Genomic DNA, 24,228 nt, shown 5'->3' with positions numbered 1-24,228 from the left:
TGTCTCAAAAGATGATCCTTACTCTAGTTTTCTTTGGAGCAAGGCTGACTGAGTTGTATTCCATGTTTTGTATATTTCTAAAAACTGTCTTCGTACAATAATACTTCCTGAAGATTAAAAGCAGGAGGAACACAACTTTATTTGGAGACAGAAAGCGTGCTCAGCCTGCTGAGTGAGCATGAAGAGCCGCTTGACTCTGTGAGGCAAACCTGACTTCCTTCCTGCACAGTTTGCAGCACAGAAACTGGGGGGAACAGTGCACACTGTTCTCATGAGGGAAGGGAAAAGAAGACACAGACGAGAACCCAAATCCTGTTTCAGGGGATGTTCACCACCAGTGCTGACAGCCTCCTCTCGCAAATGTTCTTCTCAGCTTCCCATGACTCGGAGACGTGGAACAGGAAAGCAGAGGGAGGCTGGATGGATCCCACAGGAGCACAGGTACACGTGCATAGCACCAGTGTTTTCAAGTAATTAAGTTCAGCCTTGAACCATCGGAACTCAAGATTCACATTTTATGCTCTCTCCACAACTTGCCAGAGGGCAAAAGCTGTGAAACACTTCAGCCTGGCTACTCGGTGGTGGCAGGACCTGAAAGGCAGCTCTTCTGTGGCCGAACTGCTGAGTCTCAGGGGTCTAAGATATTTCCAGGTCAAGCATCATGTCTGTTGGCTTTAAACACCAAATCTGGGATCACCCCTTTTCTCTTCTTTTTAAAATGGCTAGCCTTCCTTTATCAATGATAACCTTTGCAATGTACATACATACACTGACAAGACATGAACAATTTTAAAGGACAAAGGATGCTTTTTCCTTATGAGAAATTACTCATAGAAAGCGATCTTAGAAATAACATAACTAAAAATACATTTTAAAAGTCAATTTAATACTCATGGTGTTTGAACATTGAATTTATTGTCTGATTATATATGGTTCTACAGTTTAGATTCCATGAGCTTCAGATTCTGAAGCTTGTTGAAAAAGCTAAGTTCCTCAATATGGGAAATCCTCTCAGGCTGTACTTTTAGATGGTTACTATTTTTCTGCTTTCAAAAAATACTCTGAATCTCTCTTTATACATATTATTAACAGAATACCCCATTAAAACATATTTCAGATACATATTTTATAGTACAATTTGCTTTATACCCAATATTTTGGGTGAAATTTGGAAGAATCAGATGTCCATCGTACTTCCCCTATGTAGGTTTTCATATACAATATTAAAATTTATGTTGATATTTGGATCATGAGCTGTCTTCCCTGGGTACTGTTTGCATCTACTCACACTGGAGGAGACTGGGCCATGGCAGAGGCACCCTGTCTGACATTCCCTGCACAGGGCTCATGCCCTGCCTTCCATCACTCCCTCTCAGTGGTCAGACTTAGGGGTGCTAACACGCAATCCGAGGAGGATGCTGACACCAGCACTGATGTGCTAAAATTCATTCTCTCAAGTAATAAAAAAAATATATAGGTAGATACACATATAGAGATCTGCAGCTGTGCTAATTACTTCAAAGAGCAGAGACAAAGAAAATAAACACTTGCTTCATAAGTTTAAATTCATTTTAAGTTTGCTATATTAAATTTAAAAATTAAAAAAATATCAACTTACTATAAACAATTTAAAATATGTATAATACAACTTCATGGTCAAAACATTTGAGTAGTCCATGAAAACAGGAGATACTTTGATCTCACATTTCTGTTTAGGTTCCATACATGATTTTCCTACCTGTCTCTTTTAAGAGAAACCATAAAACAGTTGTCTAATCTGTGGCAATCAAGTTTTGAAAGAGACTTTCTCATTACAAAGTACTTAATTACTTTACAGGGGAGCTAAAGAAGAAAGAAATGGGAATAAATGGCTCTCTCCCTATCTGCCACTGTTCTCTTACTAAAGCATTCTGTACACAAGTGACCTAAACCTAACAATCCATTTACAAATGCCTTTTCAAAACGTGAAGTTTAGAGTCTAAAAGTGTTCCTTTGTACACTGACTATACAATATATATTGAATGTATACACACACACACACACACACACACACACACACACACACACACACATCTTAAAGGTAAGGTTCTCCAAAGGTTTTTCGGCATTCCATCACCCCAGTACTTGGTGGCCTGTCACAGTTATGTGTACTCTTGACTTGACTAGGTGTGAGACGATCATATGCCATCTTGTACTCTTTGTCAAACGCATCTGCAAAATGTCATTAAGAAATAAAAGAAGAAATTAAAGGCTGATATTGACCACAATCAAGTTGCTATGATATAACAATAACAACAACAACAAAACACTATGGGGACAAAGAATATGTTTCCAGCCTAAAGAGGGGGAGCCTTAGAGTACAAAGCATTTCAGAGGTAGTAGTGCAGATCAAACATCAGTGCTAAAAACCACTGAATACCATGCACACATTTTGTAATTTGCTTTTCATGCTCAATTAATCAGCAAGAATAAGTAAGGGAGCAAAGCCCCTGTTACAGTCCAGCAGTCAAGGCACTGCAGAAACTGAGGCAGGACCATCAGCTCAAGGCCTGCCTGGGCTACAGAACAAGGTCAAGAAGAGCCCGACTCAAAACAAAGAACCAAGTGCTGGGAATCCTCCTCCATGGTGGTGCACTTGCCTGCACTGCATGCCTGAAGCTCTAGGTTCAATTTCTAGCACTGAGAAAAAGAAAAAAAAAATCACAGTAATTTTCCCTAACAAAACAAGATTAAGAAAAAAAAAGGATCCCTAATTTTTTACCTTTATAATATAATTCTTTTTTACAGTTAGATTTTACTGTTGGGCAGTGGTGGTGCATGTCTTTACTCCCAGCACTTGGGAGGCAGAGGCAGGCAGATATTGACCAGATACTTTCTATTGTACCTTATTGTTTTTTTTTCTAGTTTTGATTCCTGCCAATCTCTGTGCAATCATTTTTTTCCAATTAAATGTGAAAATCATTAGTCAAATTTCTTATTTCCAAGCCTCCAGTGACTGTGTTTGTGTGCATGTGTGTAGGTCATCATGGGGGGCAGAAGAAGGCACTGGATCCCCTGGAGCTGGAGTTTCAGGAAGTTATGAGTTGCTTGACATGGTGCTGGGAACGGAACTCTAATTCTCGGGAGAGTAGCAAGTGCTCTTCACTGTGAGCCATCTCAGCAGCCTCTGACTGTATTCATTTGGATCATACTTTTAAAGGTTTATTATTATTGTTATTATTGTGTGTGTATATGCACAAGTGTGTGTGCTATGATGTGTACATGCAGATGCCAGGAGATATCTTTTGGGAGTCAGTTCTCTCCTAATGTGGGATCCAGGGATTAAACTCAGATCAACACGCTTGACATGGCAAGTACCTACCGAGGATCACACCAGCTCTTACATTTCCTTTTTAAACAAAGATTCTAAACATTGATCTCTTCGTGACTTCAATTCATATCTAAATATTTTTATATTTGTATTATTTATTTATTTGTGTGTGTGTGTGTGTGTGTGTGTGTGTGTGTGTGTGTGTGCATGTATGCACATGTGTTATGGTGTGTGTACCTAGGCTACAGAACAACTTGCAGGACTTGGCTCTCTCCTTCTATCATGTGTCTTCCAGCGCTCAAACTGGGGTCATCAGGTAAATTTAATGTCCTTAGTAATATTACACAATACTGAAAGCCTGAGACTGAGATTAAGTTGCTTAGCATCCTGGATCCTTAATAGCTTAGGTAATATACAACTGTATACAACTGGTAATAGGACCACTCTCATAGGAACTTGTAGAGAATTAGATAGTGCTTGGAGAAACACACTACAATGTGAGGCCCAAGAGATAGTAGCTTATTATTTGCATCATTATACAATCCATGACTAAAGCATCTTTTACAGTAGCTAAAAACCAACCAACCAACCAAACTAACAAAAACAACGGTGGGATGGAGAGATGGCTCAGCACTTAAGAGTGCCTACTGCTCTTGCAGAGGACCTGAGTTCAGTTCCCAGCATCCAGGTTTGGGGGGTCTATTCTTTCTGGACCCCACAGGCACTTGCACTCAAATGCACAAGCCTACATACAGATAAGCACATACACATCATTTAAAAATAACGCGTCTTAAAGAGATGCTAAAAATAAAAGAACCATTTTTCTAATAAGTCAATGCAATGAGATAATACTTAAGACCACTAATGAAAACCCTTTAAAAACCACAGTATGCTGTGTAACTATATTACCTATGTCAATGTTCTCTCTTCCCAGTGCCACAAGTGAGAGGAATAGTATCTCTCTATATAAACTCCTGTGGACCGAAAGACATGGAAGAGGTTAGACTCCTTAGGGCGCGCCTATGTTCTCTTTTATGCTACAGAAGGACGGGGAAGCAAACAGGATGCATCTGGTTAGAGAAATAACTCATGCATCTGAGGAAGACTTACCGCTGTCTCTTAAAATGTGGACATTTATTCAGTGTTTCTAAAATCTGACTCATGGGCCCATAGACATCATTCATTTTAATGCTTTTCACCATACTTTTCAACAGTTCCTGGTTAAATGAGTTATCATTTTTTTGTAATAAATGAACCATTGGATACTTTTGAGCTATAAAAAAACAAAAGAGCAGGTGAAGGAAATGTTTTTTGGAGAAAGGAGAAATAAACAGTTACTAACAAGTGTTAAAGATGTTACAAGGCATTAAAAACAATGAAGGACAATAAGAACAGAAGTTTAAAAATAAAAGAATGAAAAGGAAAGTAAGACAAATAGTGATAAAAATAGGCCTGAGGAATTTTGGGGCCTCAAACAGATAACTAAAAGTAGTTTTCCTTACTCCAGCCCCTGAAGGAAAGTCTGCATCAGCAGCCAGGGATGGAAACAAAAACTAAGTAAAAATAAGTTGGGCAAACAATGTTCTTCAAGCCGAACTGTACACAACCCAAGCAGCCCTTCACCACATACAGAGCAGCCCTCCCAAACAGAACCACCAAGAGCTCAGCTCCTCCCGACGGCAGCACTAGTCCATCAGTTAACACTCACTCTCAAATAGCAGAGTGCGGTTCTGACCTGGAAGACAGGAAGCACAGTGATGCGCAAGTCAATTATACACACTGAGGCCTTTTCAAGGAAGAGGAGACGACTCCTCAAGTGAGCATTCTATGACGTCACTTACTGTGGGCATTCCAGAGGATGTACAGGGGTTGCCCCGGATCCTGATGTAATTTCATGTTGTCCCATAACATCTGTATTAAAACATATTTGCTGTCTTCAGACATACAATGGCGGGGAATCTGTGTTGTAAAATAAAATTTATTATTGATCTTTACATAATTTTGTAAATATTTTATAAAGCCTGTCTTACGGTTTCCATTGCTGCGATAAAACATCACAACTACAAGCAATTTGGAGAGGAAAGGGTGTTTCAGCGTACAACTCTCGGGCCACACTCCATCACTGAGGGAAGCCAGGGCAGGAACTCACGGCAGGAACCTGAAGGCAGGGACTGAAGCAGGGCTGTGGAGGAACACTGCTTGCTCATTTGCCACCCATGCATCCGCCACTAATTAAGAAAATGTACCAGAGGCTTGCCCAAAGGCCAATCTGATGGGGGCATTTTGTTAATGGAGGTTCCCTCTTCCCAAGTGACTCCACATTGTGTCAAGTGGACATAAAACTAGCCAGCACAAAGTCTCATAAAAAAAAAATTAAAAATACACACACAGGAAAGAAAAAAGAACAGAAAATTTCTTATTTTTACATATTTGATACCCACTGAAGGAAGACTTGCTGGGGTGAGAGGGTAATGATCTCTAAGCAGCAGATTTAACAAGGCACATCAGGTAAGCAAGAAGGGACATCACACAGAGCTAATCTTGTCTCTGCTCAGGAGTCTACAGAAAAATAAATCTAGAAGGCCTAGTCCCTCCACCCACTATTTCTCCATTCAAGGCACTTGCCCAGCTAAGACAACTATGGCTGAATTAATATCTTTGTCAGTCATCTATGATGTATTAGAAAAAAAACAAACCCAAAAGCATATGAATGGTCACAGACAGAAAAACAAGGGAGAAGACAAAAAAATTCCTGAGCTTAGAGACTGCTAAGTTCAGTTGTCCATCATAAGAAAAGGTAAAAACACCCTTATAAAACAGCATATCAGGGCTGGGTAGATGGCTCAGTGGGTTAAGTGCCTGGCACACAAGTGTGAGGGCCTGAGTTCAAATCACTAGAACACACGTAAAAGCTGGACACAGTCATGTGAATATCTATGATTCCAGCGTCCCCATGAGGACATGCGAGGTAGAAACTGGAGAATTCCTAGGATCTTGTGGACTGGCAAACCTAGAGTACACAGCAGAAAAGCAACAAAAAGACCCTGCTTCCAAACAAAGGTGGGAGGTCAGCGCTAACTCCTGAGGTTGTTCTCAGACCACAGTATGCATCTGTACTCACATACACAGATAAAACAAAACCAAACCACATACAAATGTAAATATAAAATGGCTGAAGATGCATCTCAGTGGTGGAGCCCTTGCCTGGCATGTATGAAGCCCTGGTTTCGATCCTGAGCATTATTTTAAAAAACCCAATTAAATAAATAAATGAACACAGTAAGATTCAGAGTGAGGGATGAAGAGAATGGCAGTGCACACTTGCAATATGAATCAGATGCCCTCCGGAAAAGTGGTGCTCTTTCTTATTTTTGAAAGAGGTATGGGGCGACTAACTCAAAAAGCTTTACTATATTATTCCTCAAGTGATAACAAAACTCAGTTATGTTTTGAGTTATTCTGAGAAGGCTAAAACCACAACTGTATCACTGGTGTCTGCAAATCCAACTGAAGACAGCTGTGTTATGTGATGATTCAGATGACAGTGTAAATACCAAACATAAAAATAGACCATACTTTGTATCATTAGGAATATGCAAACACTACTATGATCACTGCCTTTTAACTTTACTCTCGTACCTTTGAATACTTGTTACAATGTTCAGAAGAAAGAATCAATCCAGGCAAGTTACTGGGCAAGTCCAGACGTCTAAAATACCACACCAAGTTCCAAAAGACAATTGGATGATGGTCCACAAAGTCTGCCACTGTTATTGCATGGTCACCTTCATTTTCCAATAAGCTCTCAAGTTCCTTCCACACCACCAAGGGACTAAGGTATGGGACAGTGACGGGGTCTGGACTTGGAAGGTGCCATTCTAACCCTAAAGAATCCTGTTGAATAAAATTATATATGACAAATGTAAGAATGAGGATGCATTATTATTTTAAATTTAAAGCATACTTAAAAATGTCTATGATTTCCATATGTAGAAAGGTAACAGAACTATCATGGGACGGGGCTCTTTGTGACAATAATATAATTGAAGCTAGTAATGTTCTTTGGGACCAAGGGAACAAGATTGTGTAAATGATCAATTTACAAATGAGAAAAACACTCAAATACATACTGTAGTTCCTTGTAAAGTTGCTGGCAGGCTGCCTGTAGGGATGAGCTTCTGTCCTCCAGGATCATCCTTATCCAAGGGGCCACAAGTACTAATGCTCCTGGCCATTGGGAATAGTGGGCATTTCGACACAACTGTTTTTGATCTGTGAGCAGGGATCTGAATACTTCGAGCACAGGGATTTTCCTGCAGTTTAGATTTGCTTGGACATTTAAAAAAGAAAGATCTTATCAGTGCCTAGGCTGTCTTATCTGACCTCATCTTATTTCATATCATCTTATCTAGAAAAACCATGCTGTTCTTTTTAGAATCAGAGCTGGACATAACAAATTAAATAAAAGAAAATGTGCTATCCAGTCACCAACTAGGAAATAAGATATATTTTAAGCATTGTGGCAATTGAGCCCAATTTCCTTTATATCAAACAAATCTTCAATATTCAAGATTCATTTCATTTACTGAAAATATTTAGTGAGGAGATTTTTACATAGCATCATGACTAACCCTTGAATATACAGAGTAGAGAATATGGATACATACTCTTTCAGGAGTCACAGAGAGACAGTGGAACACAAGGGACATCTAATGAGAGAAGGTGAACATAGACTCTTTAACAGTCTAAGTTATGATCAAATGGTTGTGTTTGGCCCTGCCAGCAGTACATAGGCATTTTCTTTCTTTGCACATGCAACTGACAACATGGCTTCACTTATTTAGCTACATATGGTGAATCTGGCACTTTTGCAAAAGAGCCCAGTTTCTGCATTTAAATATGTATTACTTATATTGGATTGCTATATGTGCTTTTAATTTTCTAGTTCTATATCAGCTCTAACTTATCTTACACTACTAAATATTCATAAACAGAAAATTAAATATTCTAAAATAGAAGTTAGTATTAATTCCTAAAAAGATGGAGAGAAAGCTGGTCACTATAGCTTCAAGTTTACTACAGATACTTTTTCCTTTTTAAACACTGGTAAGCAGCTAAGCATGGGCACACATCTATAATTCCAGAATTTGGGAGGTGAAGACAGAAGGATAAGGAGTTCAAGATCATTCTCATTTACATAGCAAATTAAAGGCCAGTGGGGTTACACAAGATCTTATCTCAAAACAAACAAACAAACAAAAACAAAGGCAAAATACAGGTAAACTATATTTTAACTTTGGAGGTTCATGAAGTTTAACATACAAACATTTAGACTTATATAGCTATGACATTAGAGCACTTTAATATTACTTTAATTAAGAATAAGGATTTAAGATAATGAAGGGCTGGAGAGATAGAGTTAAGAGCGTTTTCTGCTTTTGGGGAAGACCTGGGTTCAGTTTCTAGTATCTACATAGTGACTTATAACAATCCCTAATTCCAGTTTCAGAGAGCATGAAGCCCTCTTATGGATTTCATGGGTACTGCGTACATATTTTGCACTTAGATATATGCAGGCAAAACTACCATACATATAAAATATAAATAAAGAAAATCTTTAAAAAAAAGGCATAAGATAATGAATTTATTTTTCATAGAAATCCATCCATCCGTCCATCCATCCAAGGCAGGGTCTTGCTATATAGACATTATCCTTTCTCTACCAGTTGAGAGATGAGATTATGGAATGTACATTTTTCACAGAAACTTATACCTTAAAACGGCCAACTTTTTTTTCTGTCCTATGTCTACAGCATGTATAATATACATAGTTACGTTCTCCATAGTCATACTTACTTATTTAGGTCATAATTCCCTTGAACAGAGAGAGCAGATGTGTTGAGAGCAGAGGCTGATACTGAAATGCAAGACTGCCTTGTTTGATTTGAGAAGGAGGATGCAAAGTGCATGGTTTCTGTAGATGAGCTGGACTTCAAGAAATATCTAGAATGTGAATCAAAGACATTTTGAAAAAAGGGCATTTTAACAAACAATATCCTTAAGCATAAAGGGAGAAAGGGCTTATTGTTACCTTCCAGGTCGTCTTAAATCTCTGATTTCAACGTTCAGAAAGGGTAAGAAAAGATTGCCACAAAATGGGCATGTAGTATTGAGATTTGAATCATCTGCTGTCCAGCCAGCCATGATTTCCTCATCATGGACAAGACAATCACAAGTTCTACACCGAGAACAACTTGAGATGAGAACCTAGGGAAGAGAACATTTTACTAAGCAAGCTGGACTGCATATATTACAAATTAAAACCCGCTTTAGTCAAGAAGCCCATAGGAAAATTAAAGCTCACAAAGATTCTGACATTAATCAAAAGATTTCAACATGTACAGCCACATACTGTACATTACGACAAAGCTAGTACGCTACTGTAATGCTGCTGCTCAAGTTCAGAAAACAGAAATCACCAAAGCCACAGAAACATAAACTCCACATCAGTGCTCGTTATTTATTTTCCAGCTGAATCTAAATTTCTTCATGTAAAATTAGCATGAAATAGCAAACACATTTAACAAAATATTTGGAAGCAATATTTTTGAGAAAAACTGGGGAAAGTTTTTAAAGTATGAAAGTATAACTTTTCATTGAAAGAAAATGAGAAATCCTCATTTCCATTTGTCAGACTAACAAAGAATGAAAACCATGATGGAAGTTGACAACAAAGCCAAGCTGCTTCCTCACCTTCTTCAAGTTTGCACAACAGAATTGATCATGTTTATGATGCAAAACAAATGTTCAAAGAGAATTTACGCATAACAAGCTATAAATATAAATGTTGACAAATTTCCAAAAAGCATGGAACTGTCCTAATAAACCAGCTTGACATCAATGACTTGAAATAACAGGTATCAAAAACCTTGGATGCAGCCGGGGTGGGGTGGGGTGGAGTGGGTGTGTGATGTGGTGGTGGTGGTGGTGGTGGCACATGCCTTTAATCCCAGTACTTGGGAGGCACAGACAGACAGATCTCTGTGAGTCTGAGGCCAGCCTGGCCTCAGAGTGAGTTTCAGGACAGCCAGAGCTACACAGAGAAACTCTGTCTCGAAAAACCAACCAAACAAACAAAACAAAAAAAGAGACCTTGGAGGTAATACACTTTCTGAAGTGTCAGATGATACATACTCAACTTTGGTCACTCCAACAATGACTATCAATACTACAGAAATGTGCATGTTATACAAAGATGCTCTCATGAGGAAAACAGTACCTCCATTGCATAGTTCTGGAAGATATTTGTATTACTGGTGTTGAGGGAAGATGCAGTTTCTGACTTTCCAGGTAAGGCAAACTTTGACAGAGATCCTGATTGAAAAAATAAAGAGCAAAACCATGAACACCAAGAAGGAGCAATGTAAGAATCCTTTCTTCTGTAAAATCTGATGAAACACTAACTTGTTTCTACTAAGCATGCCAAAAGTAATTAAGAAAAAACAAATCAACAATGAGTAAGTCCTTCCTCCCTCCCTCCCTCCCTCCCTCCCTCCCTCCCTCCCTCCCTCCCTCCCTTCTCCTTGCCTCCCCCCCATCCCTGACAGAATTTTTCTGCTTAACAGCCCTGGCTGTCCGAGAACTGGCTATGTAGGCCAGTCTGGCACTGAGCTCTCAGAGATCCACATGCCATTGCCTCCTAGTCACTGTCCAGCTGAAAAAGCCTTTTTCAATGAAAAAAAAATGGTGTAAAATACTAGCTTAGGGGATAGTTAAATGTGTTCAAGACCAGATTCTCCACCTCATTTTGATAACAAAAATACACATAAAAACTAAGCTGAAGTGTGTTCCTCACAGCAAAATACAGAAGTTGGTCAACATTCTTAGTCAATGCATTTCTCTCTCCCTGTACATTTGTGTGCAGGCATGTGAGTGATCACATGCAATAAACATGTGGAGGTCAGAGGACAACTTGTAGAGTCAGTACTCTTATTTCACCATATGGGTCTTGGGGATGCAACTCAGGTTATCTGGCTTGGCAACAAGCATCTTTACCCAGCATAATTTGTCATACTGACAAGAATATAGGAACAAAGCATTCTCACACACAGCTACTGAAAATGCAAAATAGCATGCCTCTGTGTGTTATGTGATATTTTGTTTGTGTTCTGACAAATAAAGCTTGCCTAGAGATCAGAGGGCTGAGCTAGCCACTAGTTAACCAGAGGCCAGGTGGTGGTGGCTCACAGCTTTAATCCCAGAACTTGGGAAGTGGAGACAGGATTTCAGCCCCCTTTCAGTCTGGGGATCCAGAGAGGTAAGAAGTCACTAGTGGCTGCTCCTTTGCTTCTATGATCAGGTTACTACCCTGATATTTGATTCCTGGTTTTTTAGTGATAAGACTAATTAGGATCACACTTGATAAGGCGTCCAATGTGGGGCAAGAATTTCCACATAAAGCCTGAAAAGGCTTTAAAAAGGATTCTTAAACACATAAAAACGGAGTCAAAACTTGGCTTCTTGGTAACTGCTTTTTCTTGGGTAGACTCTGTTTACTAGTGGCAAGCAGAGGCACTGCTCCTTTAAAAGATGGCTTCCTGACTCAGTGCTAGCAGCAAAAACTGTATGGCTCTTTTAAAAGAGCTAAACACTTAAATGGGGTTTATGAGCAGCAGGTAGCATGCTACTCAATGGCAGTGTGGACCCAGAAGCTCCCCAGAGCTGGGGGTGGGTGAACATGGCTCTCACCAATGACTCTGCCATGAAGCTGGGTTCTTAGAGAACCAGGCAGGACAGAGGCAGAGGTCCTATCCTCACTGCTTAGCAGTTCATGTAGTTAGAAAAAGATAGAGATATGCAATAAAGACAGATTCAGACAAACAAAACAAACAAACCTCTAGACAGTTTACAGTATGTTTGAAAATTGTGTGTAGGTTTGGGAGAGAGTAGAGAAAGGGTAGAAACAGTCATAGATTTAAATTTTTTTTTTTTGACCTGAGGATCGAACCCAGAGCCTTGCGCTTACTAGGCAAATGCTCTACCACTGAGCTAAATCCCCAACCCTTAAAAAATTATTTAAAAATAATAGTAAGTGCTGGAGAGATGGCTCAGAGGTTAAGACACTGGCTGCTTTTTCCTGAGGTCCTGAGTTCAATTCCCAGCAACTACATGGTGACTCACACCCATCTATAATGAGATCTGGTGCCCTCTTCTGGCACACAGGCATATATGCAGACAGAATACTGTATATATAATAAATAAATAAATCTTAAAAAATAATAGTAAAGTCCTTAAAAAGGGAATAGAGTAATAGCCTACATTCTGTATTTTATTGTGTTGTCTTTGGATTTTTTGACTGTTAATGGGCAATTGATAATTGCTGAGAGACATTTGATTGTGAAAGATACTAAATTAAACCAATTTATTTATTTTAAAATTATCTTGACTTCAAAATTTAAGTCAGAAGATATGTTACTTTGGGAAAGAGGTTCTGCTTTTATTTCCACAGGAAATGAGAGGCTCTGGATTCATTCTGGGCTAAGAAAAATCAGGTTTGATCAAGGAGAAATTTCTGATGGGAGCAGACAGCCCAGATGATCCCACATTTCAGAGCACCTCTGTTGCAGTTTCCTTTGAGTTCTGTATCCAGAACAGCTTCAAGGCTGCTGCTGAGATGATCCAGCCTCACAGAATTCTCCAGTCAGGACTTGTCTATAATTCTGAATTTTCTCAGGGTTCCCCAAAGATTACTAGAGCCCCCAATCAACAGGAAGTAATCTAGAGAACTATGCTCACATCCCCAAAAGATGGGTCATGGATATTTATTATCATTTAAGGGGAGAGGAGTTAGGTACAAGTTGTTACTGGTAATGGTCAAGAAAAAAGCTGAACAAAGGAGATTAGATTTAGGGATCTCACTGTAAAAAAGAAAAGGGGGATATAGAAATGTGGTAGTGCAAGTTAGGATAGACAGTGAATTAGGAACAACACTTTGGACTCACCAGGATAGGAAAGATAATGGAGCAATCTCCCTGTGTTAGTTAAAACCTTTGCTTTTTATTTAGACAAAAGGAGAAAATGTTGTGTGATATTCTGTTTGTGTTCTGACAAATAAAGCTTGCCTGGAGACCACAGGGCAGAGCTAGCCACTAGTTAACCATAGAGGCCAGGAGGTGGTGGCTGACACCTTTAATCCAGCACTTGGGAGACTCACACCTTTGATCCCATCTCAGCACTTGGGAAGCTCACACCTTTGATCCCAGCACAATCAGGAGGTTGAGACAGGAATATAAGGCAGGTGGAAACAGGATCTCATTCCCCTTTTCGGCCTGAGGATCCTGAGAGGAATGAAGTCACTAGTGGCTGCTCCTTTGCTTCTATGACCTTTCAGGTCATTACCCCAATATCTGACTCCTGGTTTTTATTGATAAGACTAATTAGGATTGTGTTTCATCTGTGAAAGGAACTTGGAAATACTACTTTAAGGACAAACTAGGAATTATCTCAGAAAGATACATTGGTTTAAAAAAAAGACACATATGTATTGTGGCATTATTCAGACTTGAAACTTAATGTTCAGCAGTAGGTAGTGGTTAAAATAAGCTGATATAGCCACATGATGAACTAAGCCACTGAGAAAATGGATGAGAGGCTTTCACTAGTGATGATTCAGGACACCATGATGATCTGGTCAGAGAAAGAAACTATGGGTGGTTTAGTGCATGTTACCTTTTGAGTTTCAAAATAGCAAAGATATATAAAAAGACCCGTATTTACATTTTCAAGTGAAAAGATAAAACAAAAAGTGAGAAAAACAGTTACTTCTAGATCAGAAGCAAATAATGTGAAGGGGCAGAAGCCAGACTTCTCTGAAAATGACCTGTCTCCCTGCCCCTCCGCCCTATTTTTATTTCTTTGCCATGCAAATCTTTTACGATTGAAAAACAATTAAATCACAAAGAAGGAAAGACTGTGCAAACAAGCAGCATGACAGAAGTTGGGCGAACCTTCTAAGGAGGCAGAGCTTCCCAGGCTTGTGCGGCTGACATCAATTCCCTTGGTCCCTGAAGTGGCACTGCTTTCTTGGGAGGAAGTGGCTCCTTCCAACTCATGGCAGACATCTTCATCTGTTAAAGAGGTAGATTCAGAATCCTGGGCTCCCACTGAAGAAAGACTGGTACGATCAGAACTTTGATCCTAAGAACATAATTATAATCTTAATTTCCTTCACATTTAAAGATAATTATCTAAAAGTCACTTCTTAAATAGAAACAACTACCTACCACCTTCTACCCAGATGGTCAACATCATAATTTCTGCAAGAAAAACAACCAGTTTTACAAAGGCATACTACTCTGGATAAATATGTTGGAGTCCAACTCTCTCCGTGTGTGTGTTTGCACTGTGTTAGGTTTGCATTGTGTTTAAGTAGGCATGTGTATGCATTTTGTTTAGGTGTGTATACATGTGTACAGCTCAGAGGAAATCTTAAGTGTTGTTCCTCAGCAGGTATCCACTTTTTTTTTGAGGCAGGGTCTCTCATGGCCTAAAGCTTGGCAAGTAGGACAGATTAGATGGCCAGTGAGCTCCTGGGATTTCTGGCTCTCTATTGCTCTAATGACCAGCACAAGCCTCTGCAGCTGGCCTTTAAAAATACTCATTATTTAAAGGAATACTTTACTTATACTTATGTGTATGGCTGTTTTGCTTGCATGTGTGTCTGAACACAATGTGCGTTCAGCACTCATGAAGGCCAGAAGAGGGCATCCGATCCTCTGGTACCAGAGTTACAGACAGGTGAACCCCCATGTGGGTACTATGAACCTACTGTGGTCCTAAGAGCAGTGAGTGCTTTTAATCATGGAGCCACCTCTCCAGGCTAGCCATCTTTTTCTTTGACTATAAATTACTTAGAATTTTGGATTTTTTGACACCACACTTACTAATAATTTTAGTTGGATTCTATTGTGGTCAGGAAATATGCTTTCATTAAAAAATTTTTATTGAGGCTGGAGGATCTCTGTGAGTTCGAGACTAGCCTACGCTACAGAGTGAGTTTCAGGAAAGGTGCAAAGCTACACAGAGAAACCCTGTTTCCAAAAACAAAAAAACAACAACAAAATCTTATTGAGATATAATTTACATGCTATAACATTCAGAAAATAAATTTCACAAAAATTGACTTCAAAAATTTAAGAAAGTTTCCTACTAAGATTTTAGAATTTAGTTAAGTTCAATTTTTAAATTCAATTAAAATTTTTATTTATGTGTTTTGAGGGGGATGAAGTATTTGCACATCACAGCAAAAGTGTGGGGGTCTGAGGATAACCTGATGGAGTCAGTTCCCCCTTTTACCATGGAGGTCCCAGGAGTGAGCCCAGGTCCTCAGGTTTGGTACCAAGTGCTTCAACCTTCTGACCCACCCTGCTACCAGCCCCAACGGAAGTAAATTATGAAGTCATATACTGAAAACTCTACAATGTCAACAACTTTTGTGTTCAGCTATTATAAGCGCTTTAGGGAACTTAGGAGGCAAAAGGCATCCATTATGCTGGCAACTGTTTACAATTTGTTTCTTCCTTCCTCCATGAAGATACAGTTTCTCTGTTTTTCTCAGGCTGGTCTCCCTTGAGCACAGTTCACAAAGCAAGCCTGTTTTTCATCCACTCTTTCCCTTACTTATCTGTGAGTGCCCCTTTTAAACCTAAACCTGTGAAGAGTATTTTCACTGGAAAGAGCCTTTGAATTGGCATGTCTTCTTTCAACATGTTAAAGATGCTTTTTCACTGAATTCTTCCCTTCATGGGTTTATGACAAAAATACATGGCCATTCAGATCTTTATTCTTTTAGCAATTTTTCTTTAATATTTTTTAACAATTAAAAAGTTGGCTTGTTTTCTTACAGATGGCTTTGTTAGCCCTTTGCTTACAGTAAGTACAGATGTATTTAAAAGGATCTATTATTATTTTGGAGGTCTATGGCTCATGTGGAGGTCAGTTCTCCACCTTCACATGGGTTCTGGGAACTGAACTCGGTCACTAGGCTTATGCAAGTGCCTGTCCTGGCAGTGAGCCAGCTCAGTGGCCCCAGATGTGGTTTTCTTTCCTGTATGGTGTGTTGTGTCATGTCTGTAAATTTGTATCTTTTTTCCAAATGTGGCCAGTTACAGAATTACTAATTCAAGCATCTTTTTGGCAATAATCACTTTTCTCAATCCTTTTTGAAATGACAACTCTACCTATTTATACTTTCATACTGTCTAACAAGTCTCTAAGGCTCTGTGCACTTGTAAAAAGACTGACTTATATTTCAGTTGGTGTGTGTGCTTTCATTGCATGTTTGCATATGGGCCATGTGTACAGAGTACTTACAGAGGTTAAAAAGGGCACTGGAATTCTAGACAGTTGTGAGTTACCATGTGGACACTAGGAACTGAACCAAGATCTTCGGCAAGAGTAGCAAGTGCTTATCTGCTAAGCATCTATCTCTCCAGCCCCCCATCATCTATGCATTCTTATAGTCTTTTTTTTTTCTTTTTGCTGTTATCTGCATCCTGTTCTTGAGTTTATTTCATGATAAGTAAGCACTTTACCACTGAGTTATACCCCTGCTTCTGTTTTGTCTGGATTTCTCTCTCCCTCCCTCTCTTCTCTCTGACAGGGTTTACCTACATAACTTCGGCTGTTTTTCTTTTAATAGCTGGCTTTGGTTGTTAATAGTTTGTTTATCATATGTAATGTGTATAGAAATGGTTTTCATGGAGGTCAGAGGACAACTTCCCTTAGCCTAAGCCTAAGGAGAATTCTTCCTCAGAGTCCTGGTCACTCTAACAAAAAGGTGTGCACCACTACTTCCAGCCTTTCAGTTCTTCACATCATCATTTTTGAGAGAAAGTCTTATACAGCCCAGGCTAGCACTGAAGCTATGTAATGTAGCTGAGAACTGGATTCCTCTGACTCTGTATTCCAAGTGCTGGGATTACAGGCACATGTCACCATGCCCACTTGTATTGTTGTTATCATCATCATCATCATCATCATCATCATCATTTCATCTTGGCTATTGTGAATGTTAACTTTGCATAGCACAGGTACTATTATAATACTTTGGGGAACATGGATGCTTTTGTTTTAGTAAACATTACTAAATTACATTTAGGCTGTGTTCTATGTTTTGCTTCTTGTAGGTGGAGTTAGAACTCAGTCTTCTGTTAGTCTGCATCATCTATCTTGTGTGTAAATCACGGGGTAAGCTGAGACTTGAATGGGTCTCCTTCAAACCCTTCAGTGCCCCAAGGCATTCTTCCCTGACTCTTTTGTGCACAGAGTGAGGGTTCTCCTGGGATCTCAGTTTTTTGAGCTACTATGTAACTAAAGGCCCACTGTGACTGCCCCTGGGGCAAGGAGGCATGGGATGAGAAACCGGAAACTCCTCTCTGTGGAGGTTCTTCCTCCACCTCCATCAGTTCTTACTTGCTTTGTAGAATCTTTAGTTGTTCTTATATTTTGTCTGAAGTTTTTGTAATCAGGAAGGGGATGTAGGGTGGGCTGAAGTGGCCTCATTTAATCACAACAGATCCAAACTATTAATTGAAGTTTTGAAAAATATTTTTTGCTAGACTTGTGGATGGGTCCATATAACAGCTAGAGGACAACCTTGAGTATTGCTCCTCAAATGTCAAGAACCTTATATTTAAAAAAAATTATGGATGTAGTATGTACACATGAGCGCAAGTTCCTGAAGAGGCCAAAAGTGTCAGATCCTGCCTGAAGCTGGAGTTATAGGTGGTTGTGAGACACCTGGTGTGCGGGTTGCTTGTTTGTTGTTGTGTTATAATTGTTTTGAGACAGGGTCTTTGTTCTGGTTAGTTTTTTTTTTCAACTACACAAACTACAGTCATCTAGGAAGAGATACCTCAATTTAGAGAACGGCTCCATCAGACTAGCCTGTAGGCACGTCTGTGGCCATTCTTTTGATTAATGAGTGATGTTTGAGGGCCCAGCCCACTGTGGATATGGTAACAGCCCTGGGCAGGCAGTCCTAAGTGGCATGAGAGAGCAGGCTGAGCAACTCCCAGGGAATAAGCCTAGTAAGAAGTTTTCCATCACAGTTTCTGACTCTGATCTTGCTTGAGTTTTTGCCCAGACTTCCCTTAAAGATGGACTGTAATTGGAACATGTAAGCTAAATAAACTCTTTCCTCTCTAAGCTGCTTTTGGTCATGGTCTTTATTATTGTTAATCCTGAGAAAAACCAGTTCCACAATTTTGAGAGAATGTCGTCTCTTGCTCCCCTCGACAGGACAGAATGCTAAGTCAAAAGAAAACTCCTTGGCAAAGGGGACAAAATGGCTACCTATAATGCCAATTGGCATACCAGGAAAGTGGGCCCAGATTTATCAACATTAGATTCAATAACTAAAATAGTTATACAATATGACAGGGCATTTAGCCTGCTTTATGTAAAACAAAGAGGTATTACATGGCTTTGGGGATTGAGTTTAGGGCCTCCTGCATGCTAGGCAAGAGTTCTACCACTGAGCTTAATCCTCAGCTGTAGGCATATGCCTATAGCATTGAGGGACCTGTTCAACAAAGTTCTCCCTTTTGGCAATTCATAGATGCTAGCTCTTCTCACCATGGGATTCCTAAGAACTCTTTTTTCAGAGGCTTTCTGTTTATCTGTCTCATGGAACATCAGTATTTGGAAAATGTGCTTCCTCACATCTTACAGTATTGCCCTCTCCAGCCCTGCCTAAGGGAATCAATCCAGTGTAGTGGGTAGCTGTTCCAGCTTTGACCTGAAGTACTACCCCTAGTGAGGCTTCTGGTAATTGCCATGCCTACCTATGATTCGACCCTGGGGTGGGGCCAAGACGGGAACCCTTAAGACCTGAGATCCAGATGTGCCGGCCCTCTTAGTTCCTGGTGATCCTGGAAGCTGGAAGGCAGACCAAGTCAGAGTTCTCCAGAGAATACTGCTGGACTGCACCTCACCTCTCCCAGATCCTGTAATCAACTCCTTTACTGGCTGTAAGTTACCCCAAAATAATACTCCTTTTTAACTATGTGGAGTTGCCTTGATAAATTAGTGTGAAAGCTTGACAAGTTACTCCAAAATAAACCTCCTTTTTAACTATGTGGAGTTGCCTTGATAAATTAGTGTGAAAGCTTGAACAGTTAAGTAAGGTGCTGAGAGTCTGAATGGTTGGCTAAAGTATTTGTCAAAAGATGGCCTGCTTAGAAGTAGCTGGAGATCCCAGATATCCCTTGGCTTAGTATTGATGAAGGGATTTTAAGGCTGAGTAAAATTGGAATGCTGGAATGGATTTCCTGTTTAAAACCTAATCTACCATGATGGAGAGGCCCAGAGACATGCCCTTCTCTAATACTGTAAGACACATGATGGTGACAGAGGAACATGTGAAGAGCTTGGTTATTGACCTTCTTGCGTCAGACCTCATGGTGAGAGATGTAGCTGCTGCACTGGTAAATTAGACATAGCAGGTCTGATCAGATCCTGAATGTCATGGGCCAAGCGACAGTGCTGGCTTTCCAAAGGCCAGGTACCTGAAGCCCTCAAGTGTTCACTTTGTTTCCTCTTCCTCTCCTCCTCATTTCTCCCTCTCCTCTCAAAGATGGCAGCTCTATGCTTGATGCTCACAATTAGGGAAATGCCTTCTGGGAAATGACTATTGCTTTAGTTCCTTCCTGCAATTCTCTTTCTGGAATCTTACCTTTCTGTTCTGTAATTGTGACAGTTCTCGGATGACTCTAAACACACACTTTCTATATTTCATCTACATTTTTGCTCTTGGGAGAAACACAAGTTACTTCATCCTAACCAGGAAGAGACAGCATGGCCTGGTTAGTAATTTTTGGAAACATACTAGACACTGAGAAAAAGATACATTCTGAAGGAAATACTGAAATTCAGACCTTTCATGTAACAGGCAAATATTCCAAGTTAAAAACAACAATAACATTGTTTTGGGGCTGGAGAGATGGCTCTGTTTAAGAGCAGTTACTACTCTTGCAGAGGACCTGGGTTTGGTTCCTGGCATCCACACAGCAGCTCACAACTGTCTGTAACTACAGTTTCTAGGAATCCTATACCCTCTCTTGGCCTCTGTAGACATTTGCACATAATGGTTCACATGAACTCACATAGGCACATACACATGCATGTCAATTCAAATAAATCTTAAAAAAACTCATTGTCTTTTATAAGCTGTATTTGAGGAGAATGGTTAGACAGATATACTCGTAAGTAAGCTTTCAGTAGTGGTAATGGTAAAGGCACCTTAAGAAAAGAAAAGCAGCAAATACCAACAAACCTACCTTTGATGACGTGGTGTACATGGTGAACTTTGAGTACCATTTGCTTGCTTTCTCTGCAACTCCTTTCCCCGCAGAGAACACACTGTGCCTTAGCACATCTAGTTTAGGTACCAGCAGTGTATCTAAGTTAAATGAGGGTGATGAATGGGCTAGCGTTTCTTGAGAACCTTCCCTAAATGGACAAGTGGGTGAGAAGGCTGGTGAAGACCACAGTCTATCCCTTGGTCTCTCCTCACTTTTGGTATAACTTTTAGATTTGGTAAGTCTCATTGGCCTAGGAGAATTTGGAGGCAAACTTGATCTCCTGCAGGCCTTGACCAATGTTGGACTTTTCTTACTAGCGAACTTATCATCACATGCTCGCTGTAAATCCATGCTTGGTGTACGGCTTGCCAAAGGACTGCTCATGTTATTCATATACATCTCAATTTCTTCAGCTAAATTGCGTCTAGCAGATGGTGTTGAAATGCTTCTGCTATCATCTTCATCCTCTTCTTCTTCCACCTTCTGCTGCTGTTCAGTCTCAGCAACCAAGAGAGAGAGAGGGTCAGATCCAGTGATAACATCTGTTTTTTCAGAAGGTTTCACTGGAAAGCTGCTGTTCATACGCTGAAGCCTCTTGGGATTTCGGGCAGCAACACATCCTACTTTTGATCCATCCGTTTCAGTATCTAAATCTTCTAAGTCAAAAATAACAGGAGAATCCACTTTATCCAAGCAGTTAGAACCATCGAAAGGTGTGTTGTCATCGTCGTCGTCACTAGATTCCTTCTCTAGGCTGTCTCTTTTTGATCTTACAGGTGGCTTTCCAATGTCAAGACTATTTGGCCTTGTGCTTTTTGAGATAACATTTGAAAGAATTTTTGCATCAGCCCCTAATTTTTCAACCATATCCCCAGGGTTTGTTTCCTGGTTAATTCTATTCAGCATAAATCCCATCAGAACTCCGCCACTAAGATTACGGTTCCTATTTCCCCAGGCCATTTGCTGGTGCAAATGAGATTCATCGTCACTTTTATGTCTTTTCCTGAAGCATCTGCTACGCATGTTTTGGGTTTCATTGGTATCCTCAAGAGATGGCATTAAAAGCAGATCAGGTGTACTTTCTGAAAAACAAGAAATGTGCTTTCAGTCATGAAAATGCAAATATGTCATCTTAAATATTTAAAATATTAGTAATGGGGATGGTAACAACAGGTGCTCACTGGCTTCCGGGTTCCACTCTAAAGTTCACTGCTCTTGTTGCTATGAACATTCCAACATTCAGAGCAGATAAAACACACATGAAGAGAGAGAAACTATTTAGACAAAGTTATCCTGTTCTTAAGTAACAGGACTTGATTCAAATTCAGATTTGTCTAATGAGAAAGGTTATGCTTCTGGCCATTAGAATGCACTGCTTAAAAATATAAAACTTACCAATTCAGATTTGCATTTTAACAGAAATAAATTTACACTTAGTAACAGCTGTACAATTGCAACTATGCTGGATGAATATGAAAGTCTAAGCCATCTCTTATTAAGATGCAAAACAAGCCCCCAAACATTAAATCAGACCAATGGTAACTAGAGTAATTTTATCCACAAGTAAAAATTATTTTAAATCTTCAAATTTTTGACTATACATGTAGATTTTACCTTTGCTTTAATACAGTAATTGTTGTATTGTAAAATGAAAATATTTTAAAAAGAAAAACTTTTTATTCATTATTTATTTATTCATTCATTCATTTATTTATTTAGAGACAGGGTTTCTCTGTGTTGTTTTGGAGCCTGTCCTGGATCTCTCTCTTAGACCAGGCTGGCCTCGAACTCACAGAGATCTGCCTGGCTCTGTCTCCCCAGTGCTGGGATTAAAGGCGTGTGCCACTGCCGCTGGCCAAAACTTTATTTTGAGAGACCGTCTCACCAAGTAGCCTGGGCCCAAAGCCTCAGTAGACCAGGTGGGTCAGAACTCAGAGACTCAGCGGCCTCTGCCTCCCAGTGCAGGGATTAGAGGTGTGTGCCAAGGGCCATGGCAGCAGTTTCTCAAACTATCTGAAGGACTATCTGTTTTGTCTTGACAAACCACATTAATTACAAAAGCATGTGGTTCATTTAAAAACTGGCTAGGTGTATGGTTCCCTCAGCTTCACAACTCCCCCCCCCCCTTTTTTTTACACACCTTCCCTTCTAAGTCCCAATAGTACAAACTCAAAAGGCAGCATTTAGGCCACAGGTGCACCCTTACGCCTTGTTAAAAAAAAAAAAAGCACGAGCTAATACATTATAAAGCACAAAACCCAAGCTCCTAAGTTTTACGAGGAGAGGGCACACAAACATACTCTAATAGATAATTCTAGTGCATTAAGGTATTTAAAAAGTATATATTTACTGGGACCAGTGAGGTGGCTTAATGAGGAAGGATATCTGCCACCAAATCCGACCACCTGAGTTCAATCCCAGGGACTCAGAAGGTAAAAAGTCTCCCTAAGTTGTTTCCTGACCTACACACATGTAGAACATATGTGAAATACAATAAAATGGAATTTTAAAACATTTTAAAAACACATATTTAGTAGGCACAGATAGAACTCATTCTGCACATGGCCAATGTGCACTACTCAACTTACCTCCACCTTCTCCAGCTGTTTTATCGGCACTGTTGTTGCTGGCGCCACTGAGGCGAACTATCGTTGAAGAGCTTTGGTAACTCAGAGTAGGAAGGCAGTCAGCACTTCCTTTTGTACTCTCGTTCTCTGACACTGTAGAGACAAAAGGGAAATGTTAACAACATTAAACTTATATGCATCGCAGACTGTATGAAGAGAAGCTTTTAGTCTTACATATTTCAAATGAAAACTGGTGATAAGAATATACTAACTGCTTCTCTACACACTTGTCAACCACAAATAAGTCATTACACTTAAAGGCCATCAAATGTGGAGCAAATTACTAAGAACTGGTCAAATATAAGGCTCATGAAGAATTTTATATTTTCTCTTTGGTTGTAAAAGACAGATTTTGGATTGGAAGAAAAGGGGAAATATAAATCACAATTCACCAACAAACTTTAAATAAAGATATTTGTTTGGTTCGTACCTACAGTTCACCCCTGCATGATCCGGAAATCCCCATTCCTGTCTCTCTCCAACCCCTCCCTCCAGAATCTCCAAACAAATGAGACTCCAAAAAACCCAGTTCTGCATTCTTGACACCAAAGTCCCTGCCTAAAGCAGTCAGCTTCTGACCATATTTGAGCACCAACCCAGCTTGTGGTGGACAGGTCATCAACCCTTGCCTACAACCTATATAATCTCCCTGCTTTAGTTCAGATGTGCAGCTTCTCCAGCCTCAATCTCTGGGACTGGAAAACCCACCCAGGAGTTCAAATAAACCTGTTGCTCAAATAAACCTGTTGTTATACTTTTTCAATTAGGCTTGATCTGGCTTACTGTGTTGGCAGAGAAACCTCTTATGGGGTGGGGAGAGCAGAAAAACCTATCAGTATTGTGCTGGCTAGTATGATGTCAACCTGACACAAGCTACAATTGAGGGAGCCTCAACTGAGAAAATGCCTCCATAAGGTCAGCTGTAGTC

General features: G+C 39.9%; 1 protein-coding gene across 2 annotated transcripts in view; it reads right to left on the bottom strand.

The window, feature by feature from the left end:
• Window positions 1–1,594: 1,594 nt before the first annotated feature.
• Window positions 1,595–24,228, bottom strand: part of Dennd4a (DENN domain containing 4A) — a 105,029-nt gene continuing 82,395 nt past the window's right edge. For both annotated transcript variants that reach the window (XM_036192230.1, XM_036192229.1), the window contains 13 exons: window positions 23,262–23,393; window positions 20,650–21,755; window positions 14,317–14,506; window positions 10,590–10,684; window positions 9,402–9,577; window positions 9,167–9,313; window positions 7,441–7,639; window positions 6,950–7,204; window positions 5,152–5,269; window positions 5,019–5,045; window positions 4,421–4,583; window positions 4,220–4,284; window positions 1,595–2,211 (listed from right to left, as the gene is read on the bottom strand). In XM_036192230.1, coding sequence (XP_036048123.1) covers window positions 2,075–2,211; window positions 4,220–4,284; window positions 4,421–4,583; window positions 5,019–5,045; window positions 5,152–5,269; window positions 6,950–7,204; window positions 7,441–7,639; window positions 9,167–9,313; window positions 9,402–9,577; window positions 10,590–10,684; window positions 14,317–14,506; window positions 20,650–21,755; window positions 23,262–23,393 — 2,810 coding nt within the window. In that variant the 3' untranslated portion in view covers window positions 1,595–2,074. The remainder of the gene's footprint in view (window positions 2,212–4,219; window positions 4,285–4,420; window positions 4,584–5,018; window positions 5,046–5,151; window positions 5,270–6,949; window positions 7,205–7,440; window positions 7,640–9,166; window positions 9,314–9,401; window positions 9,578–10,589; window positions 10,685–14,316; window positions 14,507–20,649; window positions 21,756–23,261; window positions 23,394–24,228) is intronic.

This window comes from Onychomys torridus, chromosome 7 (genome assembly GCF_903995425.1).
Source record: "Onychomys torridus chromosome 7, mOncTor1.1, whole genome shotgun sequence".
NCBI classification, from domain to species: domain Eukaryota; kingdom Metazoa; phylum Chordata; class Mammalia; order Rodentia; family Cricetidae; genus Onychomys; species Onychomys torridus.
Note: the sequence above shows the minus strand (reverse complement) of the source record. Positions and strands in the feature narration are given on the sequence as shown.